Below are 17217 nucleotides of genomic sequence, written 5' to 3' on the forward strand. Positions count from 1 at the left end.
CATATAATAACTCTATGTATAACCTTTTGAGGAACTAGCAGACTGTTTTCCAAAGCAGCTGCATTACCACCAGCAGTGTACAAGAGTTCCAATTTCTCCACATCCTCACCAACACTGTTAGTATCTGTATTTTATAAACAGCCAGTCCAGTGGGTATGAAGTGTTATCTCATTCTGGTTTTGATTTGCACTTCCTGGTAGCTGATGATGTTGAACATCCTTTAATGTGCTTGTTGTCCATTTGTATATCTTCTTTGGGGAAATGTCTATTCAAATCCTTGCCCAGTTTTAATTGGGTTATTTTTCTTCTTTCTTTCCTTTCTTGTTGTTGTTGAATTGTTAGAGTTCTTTATATATTCTATACAATTCTCTTATCAGATAAATGATTTGCAAATATTTCCTTCCATTCTGTGGGTTATCTTTTCACCTTCTTGATGGTGTCCTTTGAAGCACAAAGAGGTTTAATCTTGATGTAGTCCAATTTACCTGTTTTTGTTTTGTTGCTTGTACTTTTGGTGTCATAGCTAAGAAGGCTTTACCTAACTGAAGTCCACCTCCGTGCTTTCACTACCCAGGGTGTGGGTTCCATACCTGGTCAGGCAACTAAGATCCCACAAGCCATGTGGCGTGGCCAGAAAAAACCCAAAAAACAAAAAAATAACAACTTAAGTCCACATAGATTTTCTTCTAATATTTTTACAGTTTAAGCTCTTACATTTTGGTCTTTGATACATTTTGAATTAATTTTTTGTGTATGGTATGAGGAAAGGGTCCAACTTTATTCTTCTGCATGTGGATACTGAGTTGTCCCAGCACCATTTGTTGATTTGTACCATTTGTTGAAAAGTATACTTTCTGCATTGAATTGTCATGGCACCCTTGTTGAAAATCAATTGACTATAAATGTGAAGGTGGATTTCTGAATTCTATATTCTATTCCATTCATCTATATGTCTATCCTATGCCAGTATCACTTTGTCCTGATTACTGTAGTGTAGGTTTATAGTATGTTTTGAAATCAAGAAGTGTGATCCTCCAACTTTGGTCTTTTTCAAGATTGTTTTGTCTATCCTGGGTCTTTTGAAGTTTCATAGTAATTTTAGACCAGTTAATTTCTGCCAAAATGCCAGGTAGGATTTTGATAGAGATTATGTTGACCTGTAGATCAATTTGGCTATCTTTTTTTTTTAAGTTTTTTTAAAAATTTATTTATTTTATTTATTTATCCCTGGCTGTGTTGGGTCTTCGTTGCTGTGCGTGGGCCTTCTCCAGTTGCGGTGAGCGGGGGCTACTCTTCATTGCAGTGCATGAGCCTCTCATTGCAGTGTCTTCTCTTGTTGCAAAGCACGGTCTCTAGGCACGTGGGCTTCAGTAGTTGTGGTGTGTGGGCTCAGTAGTTGTGGTTCGCGGGCTTTAGAGCACAGACTCAGTAGTTGTGGCGCATGGGTTTAGCTGCTCCGCGGCATGTGGGATCCTCCCGGACCAGAGCTCAAACCCGCATCCCCTGCATTGGCAGGCAGATTCCCAACGACTGCACCACCAGGGAATACCCAATTTGGCTATCTTAACAATATTATTATTGCCATTTTCACAATATTAAGTCTCTTGATCTTGAGATGCCTTTGCATTTGCTTAGCTCTTTGTTAATTTCTTTTAACAATGTTTCATTCTGCTCAATTAAAAAATCTTTTTTCTCTCTAGTATTTGGATTAAATAATTCTATTATTCTGTCTTCATGTGTATGAACTTTTTTTGGGGGGGGGGGTAGTTTCCCATCTGCTGTTAAGCTCATCTGGTGAATTTTTCATTTCAGAGATTGTACTTTTCTTATACTATTTTTATGTTGCGATTCTGCATCTGTTCATCAGTTATCATTTTTTCTTTAAATTATCAAACGTGTTAGTAGCTGTTTTAAAGTCTTTGTATATTTATTCTAACATCTGTGTCATACCTGAGTATGTTTCTATTGGCTGTTTTTTTCCCCTTGATTTTGGCTCACATTTCCTGCTTTTTCAGATGTCTGATCATTTTTTGTTATATGTTGGATACTATGATGATATGTCAGGAGTATGCTGATTTGAAGAATTTAAAAATACATGTGCATTAAACTAATGTCTCAGCCACAATGCTCTGCCTTTCTGAGTCAGTTGCTCCTAAGAAAACCCACGTTGCTGAAGTGTGTGGAGAGGGATAAGGAGCTTCAGAGAGCCTCACCCAATTTTAGGCAGAGCATACGGTGGTTCAGAACATGAAATCTGGAATCAGATTGCCTGGATTTGAATCCCAACTATTCCAATTACAAGCTGTATAACCTTCAGCAAGTTACTTCATCTCTTTGTCCTTCCATTTCCAATTAAATGGGGGATTCTAATTTATTACCTACTTTATAAGATTGTTGAGATAAGTAAATGACTTAACACGTGTAACGCAATTGGAACAGCACCTGGCCCATACTAATTGCTCAGTAAACGTTAGTTCTCACTTTTAAAAACGTGAAACCATGTTCCCCTAAAAGACCAGGCTCCCACAGCTCTGTGCCTCCACCTCATGACCCCCTTGCCTGCCATGCTCACAGATACCTCTCCTGTATACAGGCCATGTACGTGCCTCTCTCCTTCACCCTCCTCTTTAGACTGTGGGCTCCTGTAGGCCAGGGACCAAGTCTGGGAGCCAACATTCATACGCTGCAGGGACACGACACCCCTGTTGGTAGAAGTCTAACTCCCAGCTTTGCCCCCAACCTGACACCATGAAGTTCCTCTGGCCAAGGAATGGGCAGTATTCTTCCTTCCTCTCATCTCCTTAGTAGAAGCATGGAAAACCACCTATCATCAGAGCTGGGACTTAGAGATTATCCCTTCCACCCCTTCATTTTATAGCTGGAGTAACTGAAGTCCTAACAGGAGAAGTGTGCCCAAAGTCAAACTCGTGGTACTTCAAATAAAAATGGCAAGTGATGGGAGATGGCAATTTTCTAGGAGTCTTTGCTTTGTGTTGGAATTATGTCAACTCCAAGCTTCATACTGCTCTCCCAATGATGATTCAAAACACCAATTGACAGTTATCTGTGTCTGTCATCAATACAACATAAGAAAATGGTTTGATGGTTTAAACCTTGCCTATATACAAAATTTTTCAAAATTTTGGAGGAAGGGTATAAAGAAGGGTCTAATGATGAATGATTGGAAGCAGGAGTTTAGAGGACCATGGGATGCCCACCTTTCTATACCTCCCGCCCTTTTGCCCCTGCCCCACCCACTCGAATAACCCAGTAGACCTGAGACTATTGAGGTATAGCCTGTTGGTTAAGAGCATAAACACTGAAGCCCACCTGCCCAAATTTGCATCCTACTCTGCTAACTGAAAGACCTTGAGCAAGATACATAATCTCCTTGTACTTCAGTTTCCTCATCTGTAAAGTGGGGATAGTGATAGGAATTACCTTACAGGGCTGTTGTGAGGATTAAATGTGTTAATATATGTGTAAGGTGCACAGAACATTGCCTGGCACACAGTTAGTGCTGCATACCTGTTAGCTATTAGCCATTACTATCATTATTCTTGCCTTGTTTTACCCCGGCTCCTCAGGCCTGGGAGCCTAGTAACACCCGACCTCGTAGCCTTGTCTCTGCCTGGTGCAGCAGAATTCCAGCTCAGGCCCCCAAATCACCAGTCATAGACAGAAAACTGGAAGGCCCTCTGTCTGTGACTTATCTGAGGAAACTGAGTCCCAGAGAGGACCAGGGACTTGCCCAAGTTTACCCAACTAAGGTAGAACCTGGGCTAGAATCCAGATGTCCCAGTGCCCAGGGACCTGTCTTGGGCATGACCAGACTCCTTCCAGGCTTTGCAGGGGAGCTCAGTGTGACTGTGCAGACTGTGTAATTAGCTAGACAGGGTTAAACACTGAGCCACTGCCAAATGGGTTAGAAGTCAGCTGTCTGGCGGGACGGCCCCACCCCCATGGATGGTGGGAGCCAAGGTGAAGCTGGGACTCGCCTTTGGCCTCTCAGAAAACACTCTGCTGTTGGGCCCTTAGACTGTGGGCTCAGTCACAGTCAAGGGCCCCTGAGTGCCTGCCCCAAATATGTTCCTTCCGGTGGATCTGGGGGGATATGTCTTAGACCACCCTTGCCCTGTCCTCACCCTTTCCAAGAGACCATGGATCCCCAAAAGATCTCTGCATTGGCCAAGGTCCCCCTGTGAGCTGGGGGACGAAGGCCAGGGACGGTCCACAGCCTGAGTCTATGACCAGGGCCCTGTATCCTTTTCTGTCTGCACCAGCCTCCCCTGCGGCACCATTGCCTGTGACGCTTGCCCTCTGCCTCTCATAAAATAAACCTTCACCCCTATCCAACTTTCTCCCTTTAATTTCACTGTACCCCCTACCCCAGCCTGGGTCTGGTGACCCCACAGTGACCTTGAATGCATCTTTGTTTATTGACCGTCAGTCCCATCATCTCTAAGCCTTCGAGGCAGGTACCAGGCTCACTGGGCTCACCTCTGCCCCCAGGCCCCCTGCAATGTCTGTAGAGGAGGCACTCAGTCAATAATCATAGTAGGAAGGAGGACCCTCCGGGAGCCGTCAGTCATGGGGCAGGAAGAGATCATTTCCAGCTCTGAGAATATGGGCTTAAGATTTTTATCTCATGGTAGACAATTATGTTTTAAAAAGTAACACCCAGACTCTAAATGTTAAGTGCTCTGGGATGGGCTCAGCCAGGGCAGCTCCAGGAAGAAACATGAGAGCTGGGGGTCCCTCCCAGAGGGCTTCCGGAAGGAGGAAGGGTCTGAAGAACAGTTGGAAGCTTCTGCCAGGGGGAGGCAACCTTGTGGCTTTTGAGAGGGGATAGAAAGGGAAGGTGACACATTTCCCAAGCCCTCCTGCCTAGAATAAACCCATTTGCCCAGCCTCCTCATCAGTTTGGAAACTCTACATCCAGAGTGGTTGTCGAGCTGCCCGGGAGGGGCTGAGGGATCTGGGCATATGTTCCTGCTAGCCGAAGTGAGGACATTTCTCCCGCCATCGCCACCCACATCAACCCCCAGTGCCAACTCCAATCATCAACAACAATGCTCTGTCCTCACTAGGAAAGCGGGAGGAGGAGGAGAAGAGGGGCAGCCCGTATTCTCTTCAGGAAAGAGGAAGAGTCCACATTCCCTTCTGGGGTTCACTGGGTTGGTTGTTAATATAGCATGGGCTTCCAAAGCCCCCTGGGTGCCCTGAAACTGCAAGAGAGCATCTGGAAGCATTGATGGCGGGGCAAGGGGAGGGCTTCTAGCAGGTTCTCAAAGGGCTCATGACTCATGGGAGGCTCAGGACCAACACCCCGGACCCAAATTGTCAGGGTGCCCTGAGGTGGCAGTGGGCAAGGATCACTGGGAAAAAGGCCATTAAGAAACTGGAATTTGGGGCTTCCCTGGTGGCGCAGTGGTTAAGAATGTGCCTGCCAATACAGGGGACACGGGTTCGAGCTCTGGTCTGGAAAGATCCCACATGCCGCGGAGCAACTAAGCCTGTGCACCACAACTACTGAGCCTGCGCTCTAGAGCCCGCGAGCCACAGCTACTGAGCCCATGGGCTACAACTACTGAAGCCCGTGTGCCTAGAGCCCGTGAACCACAACGAAGAGTAGCTCCTGCTCCCGCAACTAGAGAAAGCCCATGTGCCCCAAGGAAGACCTAACGCAGCCAAAAATAAATAAATAAAATAAATACATTTATAAAAAATAAAATAAAATAAAATAAACTGGAATTTGGGACTTCCCTGGTGGTCCAGTGGTTAAGACTCCACCTTTCCAATGCAAGGGGCACAGGTTCAATCCCTGGTTGCGGAACTAAGATCTCACATGCCACACAGCCCAGCCAAAAAACAAACAAAGAAACTGGAATTTGAAAGGGCAGAATTCTCTTGAAGTTGGTGTGCTGGTAGTGACATGCCAGCTTAGTGTAGCAATCTGGAAGTCATCTGCCATCTGACTGGGTGGAGGGCCTTGGAATAACTCCTGCCCCATCCTGCTGCTATGCCCTGACCCTTAGCCTTCAAATTAGGACTTAAGTTCCCCCTAACACCCAGTGGGACTGCCTCCATTTTTTTTTTTTTTTATTTATTCATTTATTTATTCATTTATTATTTATTTATTTCTGGCTGTGTTGGGTCTTCGTTTCTGTGCGAGGGCTTTCTCTAGTTGTGGCAAGCGGGGGCCACTCTTCATCACCGTGCGCGGGCCTCTCACTATCGCGGCCTCTCTTGCTGCGGAGCACAGGCTCCAGACGTGCAGGCTCAGTAGTTGTGGCTCACGGGCCTAGTTGCTCTGCGGCATGTGGGATCTTCCCAGACCAGGGCTCGAACCCGTGTCCCCTGCATTGGCAGGCAGATTCTCAACCACTGCGCCACCAGGGAAGCCCAGCCTCCATTTTTTTACTTCATCCAATCCCCACTCACCCCAAGGCAGTTGGCAGGTGAAAACTAAGGTGGGGAGGTAACTCTGGGGTGATGAGAGTAGGAGGTGAAACAGCACAGTGATTGGGAGGGAGGTTTCTAGAGAGCATGGCCCAGGTTTTAGAAGATGCAGGTTTACTGCCACAAACCTGAGAGTTTCTGGAATGAGGTGGCAGTGGAGGGGCGTTTGAGGACAGAGGGCAACGTGCAGAGATATTGTTACCATGGAAGAGGGGCTTGCCAGAGGCAATGTGAGATGGAGCTGTTGGCTGAATTTCATGATGCAAATAATGATTAGATCTAGCTTATGTGGTGTCCTGGTTTCAGGGCCAGTTATGGAGACCTGGATTTCAAATGCCATCTCTGCCTCTTGCTGGGTGTGTGACACTGAACAAGTCTAAAACTCTCTGGGCCTCTGTCACCTCACCTGCAAAATGGGACTATTACTACATTCCACATTAGGTTGTTGGGAGAATGCAAAGAGCTAACACACATAAAGCACTTGGCACAATACGTGCATTCAGTAAAGAAAAGTTAAAAAAAAAAACAAACGTCAAACCTCCTGCCCAGCCCCTGGGGCCCAGGGCTGGCTCCAGGTGGAGGGCCCAGTGGCAGGAACAGTGTCGTCATGTGGCTCTACCAAGGATGACAGCCAGCACACCCACCTGCACTGGCATCTAGACCCCTCCCCTGCCTCCTGCCCCCTTTATGTAAGCCTCACAGGTGAGCAGCTAGGACCTGCGCCAGATGGGTCAGAGGTATCTGGGGCCACACCTCACCCGTAGCCCAAGGCAGGATGGGGCGGGTCCCCACTGACGCCCAGCCCCACTGCATCATCACCTGGAACCAGGGGACCCGGCAGCGCTGGCTCCCACACCCATGATGCTTTAGCTGAAGGAGCACAGGGGATGTTGAGCTCTGTGCCTGCCAGCCCCAAGGAGGAAGGTGAGCGCCCTGCAGCAGCCAGCCCCTCTCAGCATGCAGTCCTCTCTAAGTCCTCAGTGGGCTTCTTCCGGCTGGGAGTCAGGAATCACAAGAGAGATTTCAGGGGGACTGATCTTTGAGGTGAGACAGGCAGGTCGTGCAGACTAAAGAGCGGTGGGGGGCGTGGGGTCCACTGTGCAGGGGAAAGGGGAAGCCAGTGGGAAGCAGCACTGCAGACTAGGTCACTGCTTTGAGAGCTCCAGCCTGTGCAGAGGGACCAGCCTGTGTGGCCAGGATGGCGGGATTTGGAGGAGGCACTGCTCCTCTCCCTACCTGGGGTTTTCAGGATTTGGGAAAGTATTTGGGCAACGCCCGCCATTGAAAACATCCTGTGGCGTATAGGAGCAGAGAGAGGTGAGAACCAGAACAAGAAACAGGAGTGTGGGGCGGGGCGGTTGCCAATAGTGGGCAGGAGTCTTTGCAAAGCAGGAGGCCAGAGAATTTGATGTATTTGCTCATCCTGGTGACCGATTGGCCCTGGGGACTAGAGAGCCCGGAGCCCGAAGGCAGCCGCCTCCTGCAATGCTGTGTTGTTCCTGATGCGATCAGAGCATGTGGGCTTAGGAGGCGGTAAATTGCAGTCAGGTAACGAGGCCGGGAGCCAGGGAGTCATGTCCAGGAAGGAGGGCAGGTGCCCCCTAGCCCAGCCAGGCCACGAGGTGACTCACGCTGTGTCTCTATTGCAGGGTGGTTTTGTGGTGCTGGACCTCTCTGGGGCTGATGCGACTCTCCCAGGGAACGCTGGGACAAGCTCTCTGAGGTTCTCGCTCTCTCCCCGGTGAGCTCGCAGGGTGTGGCCACCCCTCGGGGACCATGCCAGAGGCACTCCTGCTCAGGTCTGCCAGCTCCACCCTGAGGACCATGTAAGGAACAAGGATCCCACCCTCTTCCCACCTCCCGGCCCCCACGCTGCCTCCCAGGGAGAGTACCCAGGCTTGGCAGGGTGCCTGGACCCCCAGACTTGGATTGGGAATTTTCACCCTACTTAGTCACCATCCTAATCTCACCAAAGAATTTCCTCCTACTTATTCCCCAAAAGATCCATGAGAGTTCACCAGTAAGGGTGAGAGCTGTGGATGTACTAAGCACTTTACATGTATCCTCTTATCCTCACAACAGCCATAGGATTTAGGCAGAAAACCTAGGCTCAGAGAGGTACAGTGACTTGTCCAAGGTCGTACGGCAAGGAAAGTGACTTGAACAGGCCGACTCTGGTAAATCTCAACGCTCTATTGTTTCAAGAAAGCATTTATTGAACACCTACTGCACACAGAGCAGAGGGTTGATTGGGAAGAAAGAGCCACAGAAATAAAGAGGAGATGGATCCCCATCCATGAGGGGTTCACATGGAAAACGAAGGCTCCCCTCGACTTACGTGTCACACACATAGTGACAACTTGGGAACAATTAGATCCAACCAACATTTACTGAGCTCCAACTGCATGCCAGAGAGAACTTAGGGACAGAGGTCAGGGTTGAATCAGACATGACCCCTACTCTCAAGGAGCTTCCCAAGCCACGTGTGGCCTTCAAAGCCCAAACCTGAGTGTTTGAGGGCTACAAGGGTGAGAGGTGTTGGGGATAATCCAGGAGGACTTCCTGGAGGAGCTGAAGGAAGCTTTTGGCAGGCTGTGTCTTTAAATGGTTCCCATCAGCTCTTCTGCCAAGATTGGAGGAGAAAGGAGAGTGCAGGCTCTCCCAGACTGCTCTGCCTGCCCCACACACCTCACAATATGTCTGCTCATACATGCCCTTCAAGTGTTTTCTTGCTCCCTGTGCTACTGGGCAGGTGCTGAAGAAGTTTTTGCTTCTGTGAAAGTGAGTAAGGCAAGATGCTCATAGTGTTTGTGTGTGTGTGTGTGTGTGTGTGTGTGTGTGTGTGTGTGTGGAGTGTGAGCTGGGGTTGAGAGCAATTCCTGTCCTCACCAGGGATACTTTTTGGATCTTCTTCTTCCTCGTAGGAATGAGAAAAGCAGAGGCAAGTCAGCCTCCTTGGGCCGTTCTCCCACCATTACTGTCATTCTGCTGCTTAGGAACTTCCGCCTCTGGGACTGAGCCAAGGTCTGGAGCGCTGTATTCCAGGAGGAGTCTAAGATTCCAGAATGACAGGGATACTGTGTTAATCACCTTTGACAGGCTCACCATGTTGACTATAATAGTCGTACCTCACTTACTGGGGTCATTTACCAGCCACTTGTACCTTCTGGAAGAGCAGCAAGAATTAGAAGGGGCCCAAAATGCTTTTGAGGAGTCAAAACTGAAGGGATTGCTCCCCAAATCTCTTTTCTTTGAGGAAAACATTATAAATTCCACTTTGGAAGCCATCTCCTCTGAGTTAACTGACAATTCTAACAAGCTTGGATATTTTATTTCCTAGTCTGCTACCAAAAAACCCTGTAAAGTAGGAGGGAGGTGAGCTGCTAGAGGCCAGCACAGTGACAGTGGCAAGAAGTGACCACTAGTAATGCAGGTGAGGATGAAAAACTAAAGACAACCACGGCCAACAAAGACGTGTGAGGCAGCAGCCACCTTGGGAAGGGGCAGATGGCCCTCGACGCGATGCAGTTTCGCTCATTTTTGTGTTACAAGCCAGACCTGTAGAGTTTGTTACTAGTATGACCTTGAGTGAAGTGAGCAGGAAAAAGTTATAGGGAGGTCCAGCAAATTCTGTTTCAGATGATGGACAAGGATACCCTCCCCCTAAGGGGACTAAATCTTGAAGGTTCAAACCAAGAGGAAGAGCATACTTTACTCATTTGGATAATTAGGGGGATTTTTTTTTAATTTATTTATTTTATTTTTGGCTGCATTGGGTCTTTGTTGCTGCGCGGGCTTTCTCTAGTTGTGGCGAGCAGGGGCTACTCTTTCTTGCGGTGTGCGGGCTTCTCATTGCGGTGGCTTCTCTTGTTGCAGAGCACGGGCTCTAGGCATGCGCGCTTCAGTAGTTGTGGCACGTGGGCTCAGTAGTTGTGGCTCGCGGCTCTAGAGCGCAGGCTCAGTAGTTGTGGCGCACGGGCTTAGTTGCTCCGCAGCATGTGGGATCTTCCTGGATCAGGGCTCGAACCCGCGTCCCCTGCATTGGCAGGCAGATTCTTAACCACTGCGCCACCAGGGAAACCCGTTTAGCTATTTTAAAACCAGAACCAGTTTATGCAAATTTTATTAGGTGGCAGAAATGCTGCCTGTACCTTTTGATGGTGAGGATTTAAAAACAGGCTTGTTTGTGAGGAAGCAGTTAAGACGGTGGGAGATTACAGCCAGTGGTCGCCTCGGCTGATTTGGGGGTGGCTGCCCACAGCTGGTGTTTTCAAAAGCTGATTGGCTTTAAGCACTGGGTTTACCCTGTGGGCAGCCCTATCTTTTGAGGACAGGGGCCGAGATAGAGCATGGATGTTACACCAAGTTCACGGTCCTCCCCCGGACTCTCAGTGTGGGACCCTCAGCCTAGTTATGCGCGTGTCCCCCCATTTGCCCTGTAATTGTCTGAGCCCAGAGCTCAGGAGCCATTTGATAACATTATAGTCTTCTTTGTCCCAAGGTGGAGGCAGCTTTTACTCCACAATCCAAGAGAGTAATGGCAGTAACCGATGATCCAAAGTCAGCAGGACAAGTCCCACGGTGTTCAGAACCCTCTGTTTCCCTCTGCCTGGCACAGCAGGCCTCACCCCAGAAGCATGCTTTGTCATCTTTTCAGTCCTTCCGGCAGCCTCCCTGGAGCAGGTCTGCTTCAGCCCCGTGGCCCAGCCTTGTTCACAAAGTTCCCAAGAAGGGGACCAGCTTGGCACCCCACTCATCCCCCTCCTCCTCACTGCCCTCCCTTCATAACCTCATGATGTCTTTTGCTTTAAAACCTATCTCAGGTTCTTAAACAGACTGCCACCAGGTGGGCCTGAATGTGTTTGCAAACTTAATTTGAACCTGCGGTACCAGCAAGGAGTAAGGACGAATGTGAGAAGCAGGTAACTGAGCAAGCTGCCTGGGGACTAGGTAGGGATGGGACTACCCCACCCCGACAGACAGGTGGGATTCCCTGGAGCCAGTGTCCTGCCTTCAGGGATGCCAAGACCAGCTGCACAGGTTGCACACTGCACAACTCCAGTAGGCTCTGTTTACATACCCGATGACTGTGAAAGGTGTCCCTGGAGTTGAGTAATCCTGCTTGACCCTGAGGTGTATACTGAACCCCATCTGCTCCTCCACCCAGGAGATTGAGGTCTGGCCAGTTGAACCCTGAGGAGGAATCATGTCAAGGAGCAGTGAGGCTGAGTTGATAATGGAGGCCCAGTAACCCCGTGGGCTGTGTTGACCAGAAGAGGAGATTCATTGTCCAGAGCCGCCAAGCCTGGGAGGCAAGGGGGATCGGGGCCAGAAGTGAAGACAGATGGCAAGAGCCCCAGATTTCCCTGGTCCCATGCCTGTTCTGTCCATCAGGGAATGGACATAGGGCACACTCACAGACACCGTTGCGGGGGAGAGGGCCTCACTTGGGGGCTTGCTTAGGACTCGTGAGAGCTGTAGGAGTGTCCTCAGCTCCACTCTGAGTTTCTAAGCATGGCTATTCCCAAAGCCTGAGGGCTGGTGGGTGTGGAGAGAAAGGGGGTGGAGGCACCTCCCAACCCTCAAAGTTTTCATGCCACTGGAATAGTGCTCAGAATCCTCCAGTGCCAGACCCCAAGCCTTTCTCTGTCCAGATGGGGACGCTTGAGCCCAGAGAGAGGCATGCATTTGCCCAGAGTCTCACAGCAAATCAGAGCAGAGCAGGACTTGATTTTTCTTTCTACTGAGTCCTTAGAACCTGAAGGGAGAGGGTGGCGTGGGGGTGAGGTTAGCTCCTGCAACTACTAAGGTCTTGTCCCCTGACTACCCCGGGAGGCAGAGATGCCAGCGTCACCCCTGGGGCTGCTGAGACGTGTTCTGGGCCAGCATCGGGAGCCCAGGCCAGTCTGCCATCTTCTAACAATTGTTTTCCCCCTCCCCTGCCAGCTCCCTGACTGACGGGCACACACTCTCCAAAGAGCCCCTAAGCCATGCTCTCAAGCTCTCGTCCCCAGCGAAGGTGAAAGATGCCCAGTTGAATTCTCCAGGTGAGCCAGGTGGGAGGCTGCTGGGCAGAGTAGGGTGGTCCAGGGCAGGGATGGAGCTGTGCTGGGTGTGCTGGAGGGGGTTGATGGGACACTAACAAAGCAAGCCAGGGGACCCACACAGGACAGAACTTTGGGGGACGGGGCAGGCGGAAATCCTGCTGATCTCCATGCCCCAGGGACCCCACCACACCCCTTCCCTCTTTGCCGCCATCAGGGCCAAGCTTGATGGAAGGAAGTGGGAGGAAGTTTTTTTCTTCAAGAAGTTTGGCAAGGAAAGAGGTCAGAGGTAGAAAGACAGCTGGGGCCTCATCCAGGGCAAGACATCGATACCTGGGATCTCGGCTCGGGGTTGCTGAAGGATGGGAGGAGGCCCAGATAAGCAAGGCCTTGGAGGGTCCAAGCTGGTTGACTGGGCCCAGGGGCAGGCTGGCCGGCCCGAGCTGGCAGAGTTGTTTTTGGAAGCTTGGGAGGCCACATGTTCTTTTAAGGACGTTCACTTCCAGATAATTGCACCTTGTGAGAGGCAGAGTTATCATTTACCCTGGCGAGTCATCAAAATGATAATAACACAGCTTTTGTTCATTTTTATTGGCTGTACAACAATATTGTAGCAACAACAGACGTTTAAAAAAAAACGCAAGCAATCGGTGCCTGGCACAGAGGGTCACTGCCTCCCAGGTTCAGTGCCGTCCTTGGGATGGTACATTGTTGCCGTCTTGTCGCTGGTCTGTGTCGCCTCTCAGGTGCTGGTTTTCCCAGTTGTGATTTGCCCAGCTTCAGGCTCCTCAGAGAAGCCAGCTGGTGATCCGGAGGCCACTCTCGCTCCCTTGGGCGTTTGGGTGGGAGCTGGTCGGGGGAGATGACAAGCTGACTGTTGAACTGCTTGTGTATTTTGTAGAATGTTCTTCGATGTGGGTACATCTGGGGTCTTCCTCGTGGCTAGACAGGGATTGTGGATTTAGGGGAGTGGGTGGTAGCATTCGAAGTGGGACTAGCTGGGGAGGCCAGTTCCAAGGGTCCCCAAATGGGGCAATACAGAGGCCAGAACCAGGGGCAGGAGGAAGGGGGAGAGGACTGGGGCCTTTGTTCCGAAGACTCTTCCCTCAGAGTTTCTTCTGACTTGGCTTTCACGGTCAGAGGACAGGCCTGATGTGAGGGCAGGAACAGAGTCGGGACCTCTCTGCTCTGTCACAAGCACTGTCGTGGGCTGGAGGGCAGAAAGCTGGGCCAAGGTCACCATGCCCATGGTCTGTGAGGAAGCTGAGACGTAAAAGGTGTAACAAGGGGAGACACCAGACCAGGGCTTCGGATACCCTGCTCCCCAGGCTGCCTGGTCCCTTGGAGACCAAACGCCAATCCCCTCACCGTGGCGGGGCTCACTGCTGCCATCAGACAAGCTGCCCCTCTCCCAGGCTGGGTGTCTTGGGGTGGCCTTGGCAGGGATCTGGCCTGAGGTGTGCGCTTTCCTGCAGTGGACTCTGCCTCTCTGCTCTTCCTTAGAGATGAAGAGGGACCTGGACCAAGGAAAGGATTGACCGATTTCTGAGGGGAAGGGTTTGAAAGGCACCGAGAGAGCCCAGGAGAGGGGCCAGCTGGGCCCAGGCAACTGCCACACTCTCTTCCCGAGAGCCAGGGCAGCTCACTGACTTGCTGTGTTGCTGCGTCACCTCTGGCAGGTCCCATCAGTTTGCTCAGGCTTTCTTTCCTTGGACTGGATAATTCCTTCTCTGCAGCGCTCAAAGAGCAGCTGTCAGCACCCGGGGACTTCACACAGCAAAGCCCTAGAGCTCAGAAGTCCTGACTGTGAGTGATGGCATTGGTGTTTTGCAACTCAAGGGGCAGGAAGGGAGCCAATGTGAGGCAAGTTCAGTGTCCCGTGGAGCATTCCTTGTCGGGAGTGTTTCCAAGGAGGAACAAGTAATCCGAGCCCCTTGGGCCTCAGTTGCTTAATCTTAATTAGCATCTGGCAGCCCTGCAGCAATGGGGCACAGAGAATAGACAGGTTTCAAACAAGCGGGTAGGGAATCCCAGAGAGGGACCCATCAGAGAGGACTGGCAGCCAGGGGCCAGGCAAGGGCCGAGGGTGGGGAAGGGGGCACCAACTTTAAAGGAGGGGTGGGGAAGGAGTAGGCAACTGTAGGGGAGGCAGCGGGGCCATTCTGGTTTATCAGGACTTCGGGAACCTGGTAGGGACAGCCAGGCTGGGGGCGAACCTGGACTCTCCATCCTCTGCGCAGGGCTAGGCTGCTGGAGATATTGAGATGGACGGTATCCTGGCCTCAGAGAACTCCTAGTCTGAGGGCAGACAGGCTCTGGGCGAAGGGCACACGGAGGCTGAGGCAGGAAGGCCTGCTCCCCGGGAACTGGGCGATCAGGGTGCTTCCTAGATGAGGAGGACCTCTAGCTGGCCTCAGTCGTTCAAGCTCCCTCTGGGCCTAGGCCTGAGCTGAGTGGTCTGCCCTTGGGAGTTTAGCATCTAGGGCTGGTGATAAGAAGAAGGGGACAATCTGGGAGGGGCTGAGGAGGCTTCTCAGCACCACTTCTCAGACCTCATTGGCTCCCACAAGCCTGCCCTGTGGGTCACACTCCTCCCAACCCCAACTCGTGTAGCCTCCAGGGTTTTGAAGGGTGGAGCGGGAGGCTCTGGAACGCAGCTGCAGTGAGATCCAGATTCACCATGGCTTGAGTGCCCACTGTGTGCTGGCCTGGCCCTGGGGCTTATTTCCACGATTCCCCAGCAGCTCCAAGAGTCCCGGCTCCACACTCTGTATGGGAGAGGATATTGGAGCAGCCACATGTGGGGAGGGGCCTCGAAGCTGCCATTTCCATAAAATTGAGAAAAGGCAACTATCTGTACCAAAGACTGTTTGCGGAGGGGGGCTTCGGCGGATTACAAGAGGAGTTAAATCGTTCTTCCCCACACATCTGCCCCCTTAATAAGAGCAACTTTTACTGAACATTTACCGTGTGCTAGGCTCTGTGCTCAGGGATTAACTTTCATCTGTCATCTTCTCTTCATGGCAGCAGTGGGGTAGGCACTTTTATCATTCTCATGTGAGAGGGCAAACCGAGCTCAGAGAGGTTAAGTGAGTTCCTCAGAATGACACAGCTAGTAAGATGTGGAAGTCTTAACTGGCACACTGCCTCTTTGGGACCGTTTAGGTGTGGTCCCCTCCCCTCCTGCATGCCCTGGCCAGCCCCTGCCTCCTAACTGCCAACCTGTAGTCCCTCTGGAGAGCTCTTGGAGGCTTGCCTGCAGGACTCAGAGTTCCCCCGGGTCTCCTTGAGCTCCCAAGAAGCTGGAGGGTCCTCAAGCTCTGGTCCCCAGGCTGGGCTCTGAGCTGCCCAGATGGCTGTTCTCCCGGGGACAGCTCCACTGAGTTGGGCCACAGAGCAGCTGGGATCTGACCTCCACACAAAGGCAGCCTTGTGCTGGGCCTAGACATACATTTTTTTCTAGCCCTTTCTGGGTGAAACATGAACCCCAGCTGGATCAAGGCAACGTCAAGACCACAGGGAAGAGGAGGGGATCCAAGAGAAGCAGCTGCCGGGTATGGGGCTGGTGGAGGTGCTGGCCAGGCCTGTTCCCTACACTCACTCTCCCTAGGAAAGTCTCACACCCACTGGGGAGTTTTGAGCTGGAGGTCAGGAGGCTGGGAGCTCAGCCCAGCTTGATCACCAGGCCTCCCTCTGTCCCACGCTCCTACCCTTCCCAAATGTTTCATGGGCATGCGTGGTGTTTCGACTGGAAGGAGACAGGTACTACCCTTGTCCTCAGGGAGCTCAGAGCCTGCAGCTGGGGGGCAGGGAGGGGCCCTTGGGACAGTGTGAGGCAGAGGATCCGCTGTCATTTCAGCTTCTGGTGGGAGTGGGGGTAGGGAAGGTAGGAAGGACTTCCCAGAGGTCAGAGGAAATGGGAACAGGTGGTAATCTCAGCCCCGCCAGCTGAAAAAAGCAGAGCCTCTGGGGATCCTCGTAAAAACTCTTCCCTAATCAGAACGTCCAGTTCTGTCAAGCCACAGGTGTGCCAAGGGCTGGACAAACTGTTCTGGCCCAGGCAGGCCTTCACCCTAATCTCTCATCATGTCCTGAAGCCACCGTGGCCTCCTCCCCTCATATATCCCCAGAGTGCCTGGCATGGGGCCAAGCAGGTTCCAAAGACCCTTAGCAAAGGGGCCCTGAATGAAGAGGGACCCTCCTGGTGCTTGTCCCAGACAGGCCTTTGCAGCAGGGGCTGCAGGATGCCGTGCCCTGAAGAAAGAGCTCTGTCCCGGCCCTAGAACCACATTTACCCAGGATCAGTGTCTCCCTCCTTCTGCTTAATCAGCTTCATTCCGAGGCCGTTCCCACAGGCTGCAGAAAACACCCCGGGCTTCTCCTCTCTGCTCTAGTGTTTCTCCCTTTCCCAGCTAATTGAGAGTGACTTCCTCCGCTGTTCAGGAGCCTTTATTCCAGAGCCCCAGAGAACACAGCTCCCTGCCTGCCTCACCACCCCCAGCATAATGGGCGATTGTAAGACACAGGCCGGGGTCAGGCCAAGACGAGGTGGGGCAACATGAGAGAGAGTGGGAGAGGAGAGAGAGGCAGGACAAAGTGCAAGCGGGGCCTTGGGAAAGCCCACCCCCAGCACTCAGCGGACATTCTCTGGGTGTGTGCTTGGGGCTGTTGGCTGCAGGCTGCCTGCTAGCTGGGTTCTCTGTAGATCTAC

General features: G+C 51.4%; 1 protein-coding gene and 1 long non-coding RNA gene across 4 annotated transcripts in view; one reads left to right on the forward strand and one right to left on the reverse strand.

Moving 5' to 3' along the window:
• ACSBG1 (acyl-CoA synthetase bubblegum family member 1) overlaps positions 1 to 17217 on the forward strand; it is a 49029-nt gene that overhangs the window by 10163 nt on the left and 21649 nt on the right. Inside the window, exons 1-4 of one of the 3 annotated variants that reach the window (XM_082452623.1) lie at positions 7298 to 7386; positions 8112 to 8288; positions 11286 to 11384; positions 12409 to 12509. In XM_082452623.1, the coding sequence (XP_082308749.1) occupies positions 8239 to 8288; positions 11286 to 11384; positions 12409 to 12509 (250 nt within the window). In that variant the 5' untranslated portion in view covers positions 7298 to 7386; positions 8112 to 8238. Of the gene's footprint in view, positions 1 to 7297; positions 7387 to 8111; positions 8289 to 11285; positions 11385 to 12408; positions 12510 to 17217 lie in introns of those variants that run through there. The other 2 variants (XM_082452625.1, XM_082452624.1) reach the window with 2 other exon arrangements.
• Positions 1736 to 7170, reverse strand: LOC309656373. Its single transcript, XR_014261308.1, has 2 exons — positions 6411 to 7170; positions 1736 to 6084 (listed from the first exon to the last, which is right to left on the reverse strand). It is a non-coding gene; the product is annotated as an uncharacterized lncRNA (long non-coding RNA).

The sequence above is a fragment of the Balaenoptera physalus genome (assembly GCF_965194825.1).
Source record: "Balaenoptera physalus genome assembly, chromosome: 2".
NCBI classification, from domain to species: Eukaryota; Metazoa; Chordata; class Mammalia; order Artiodactyla; family Balaenopteridae; genus Balaenoptera; species Balaenoptera physalus.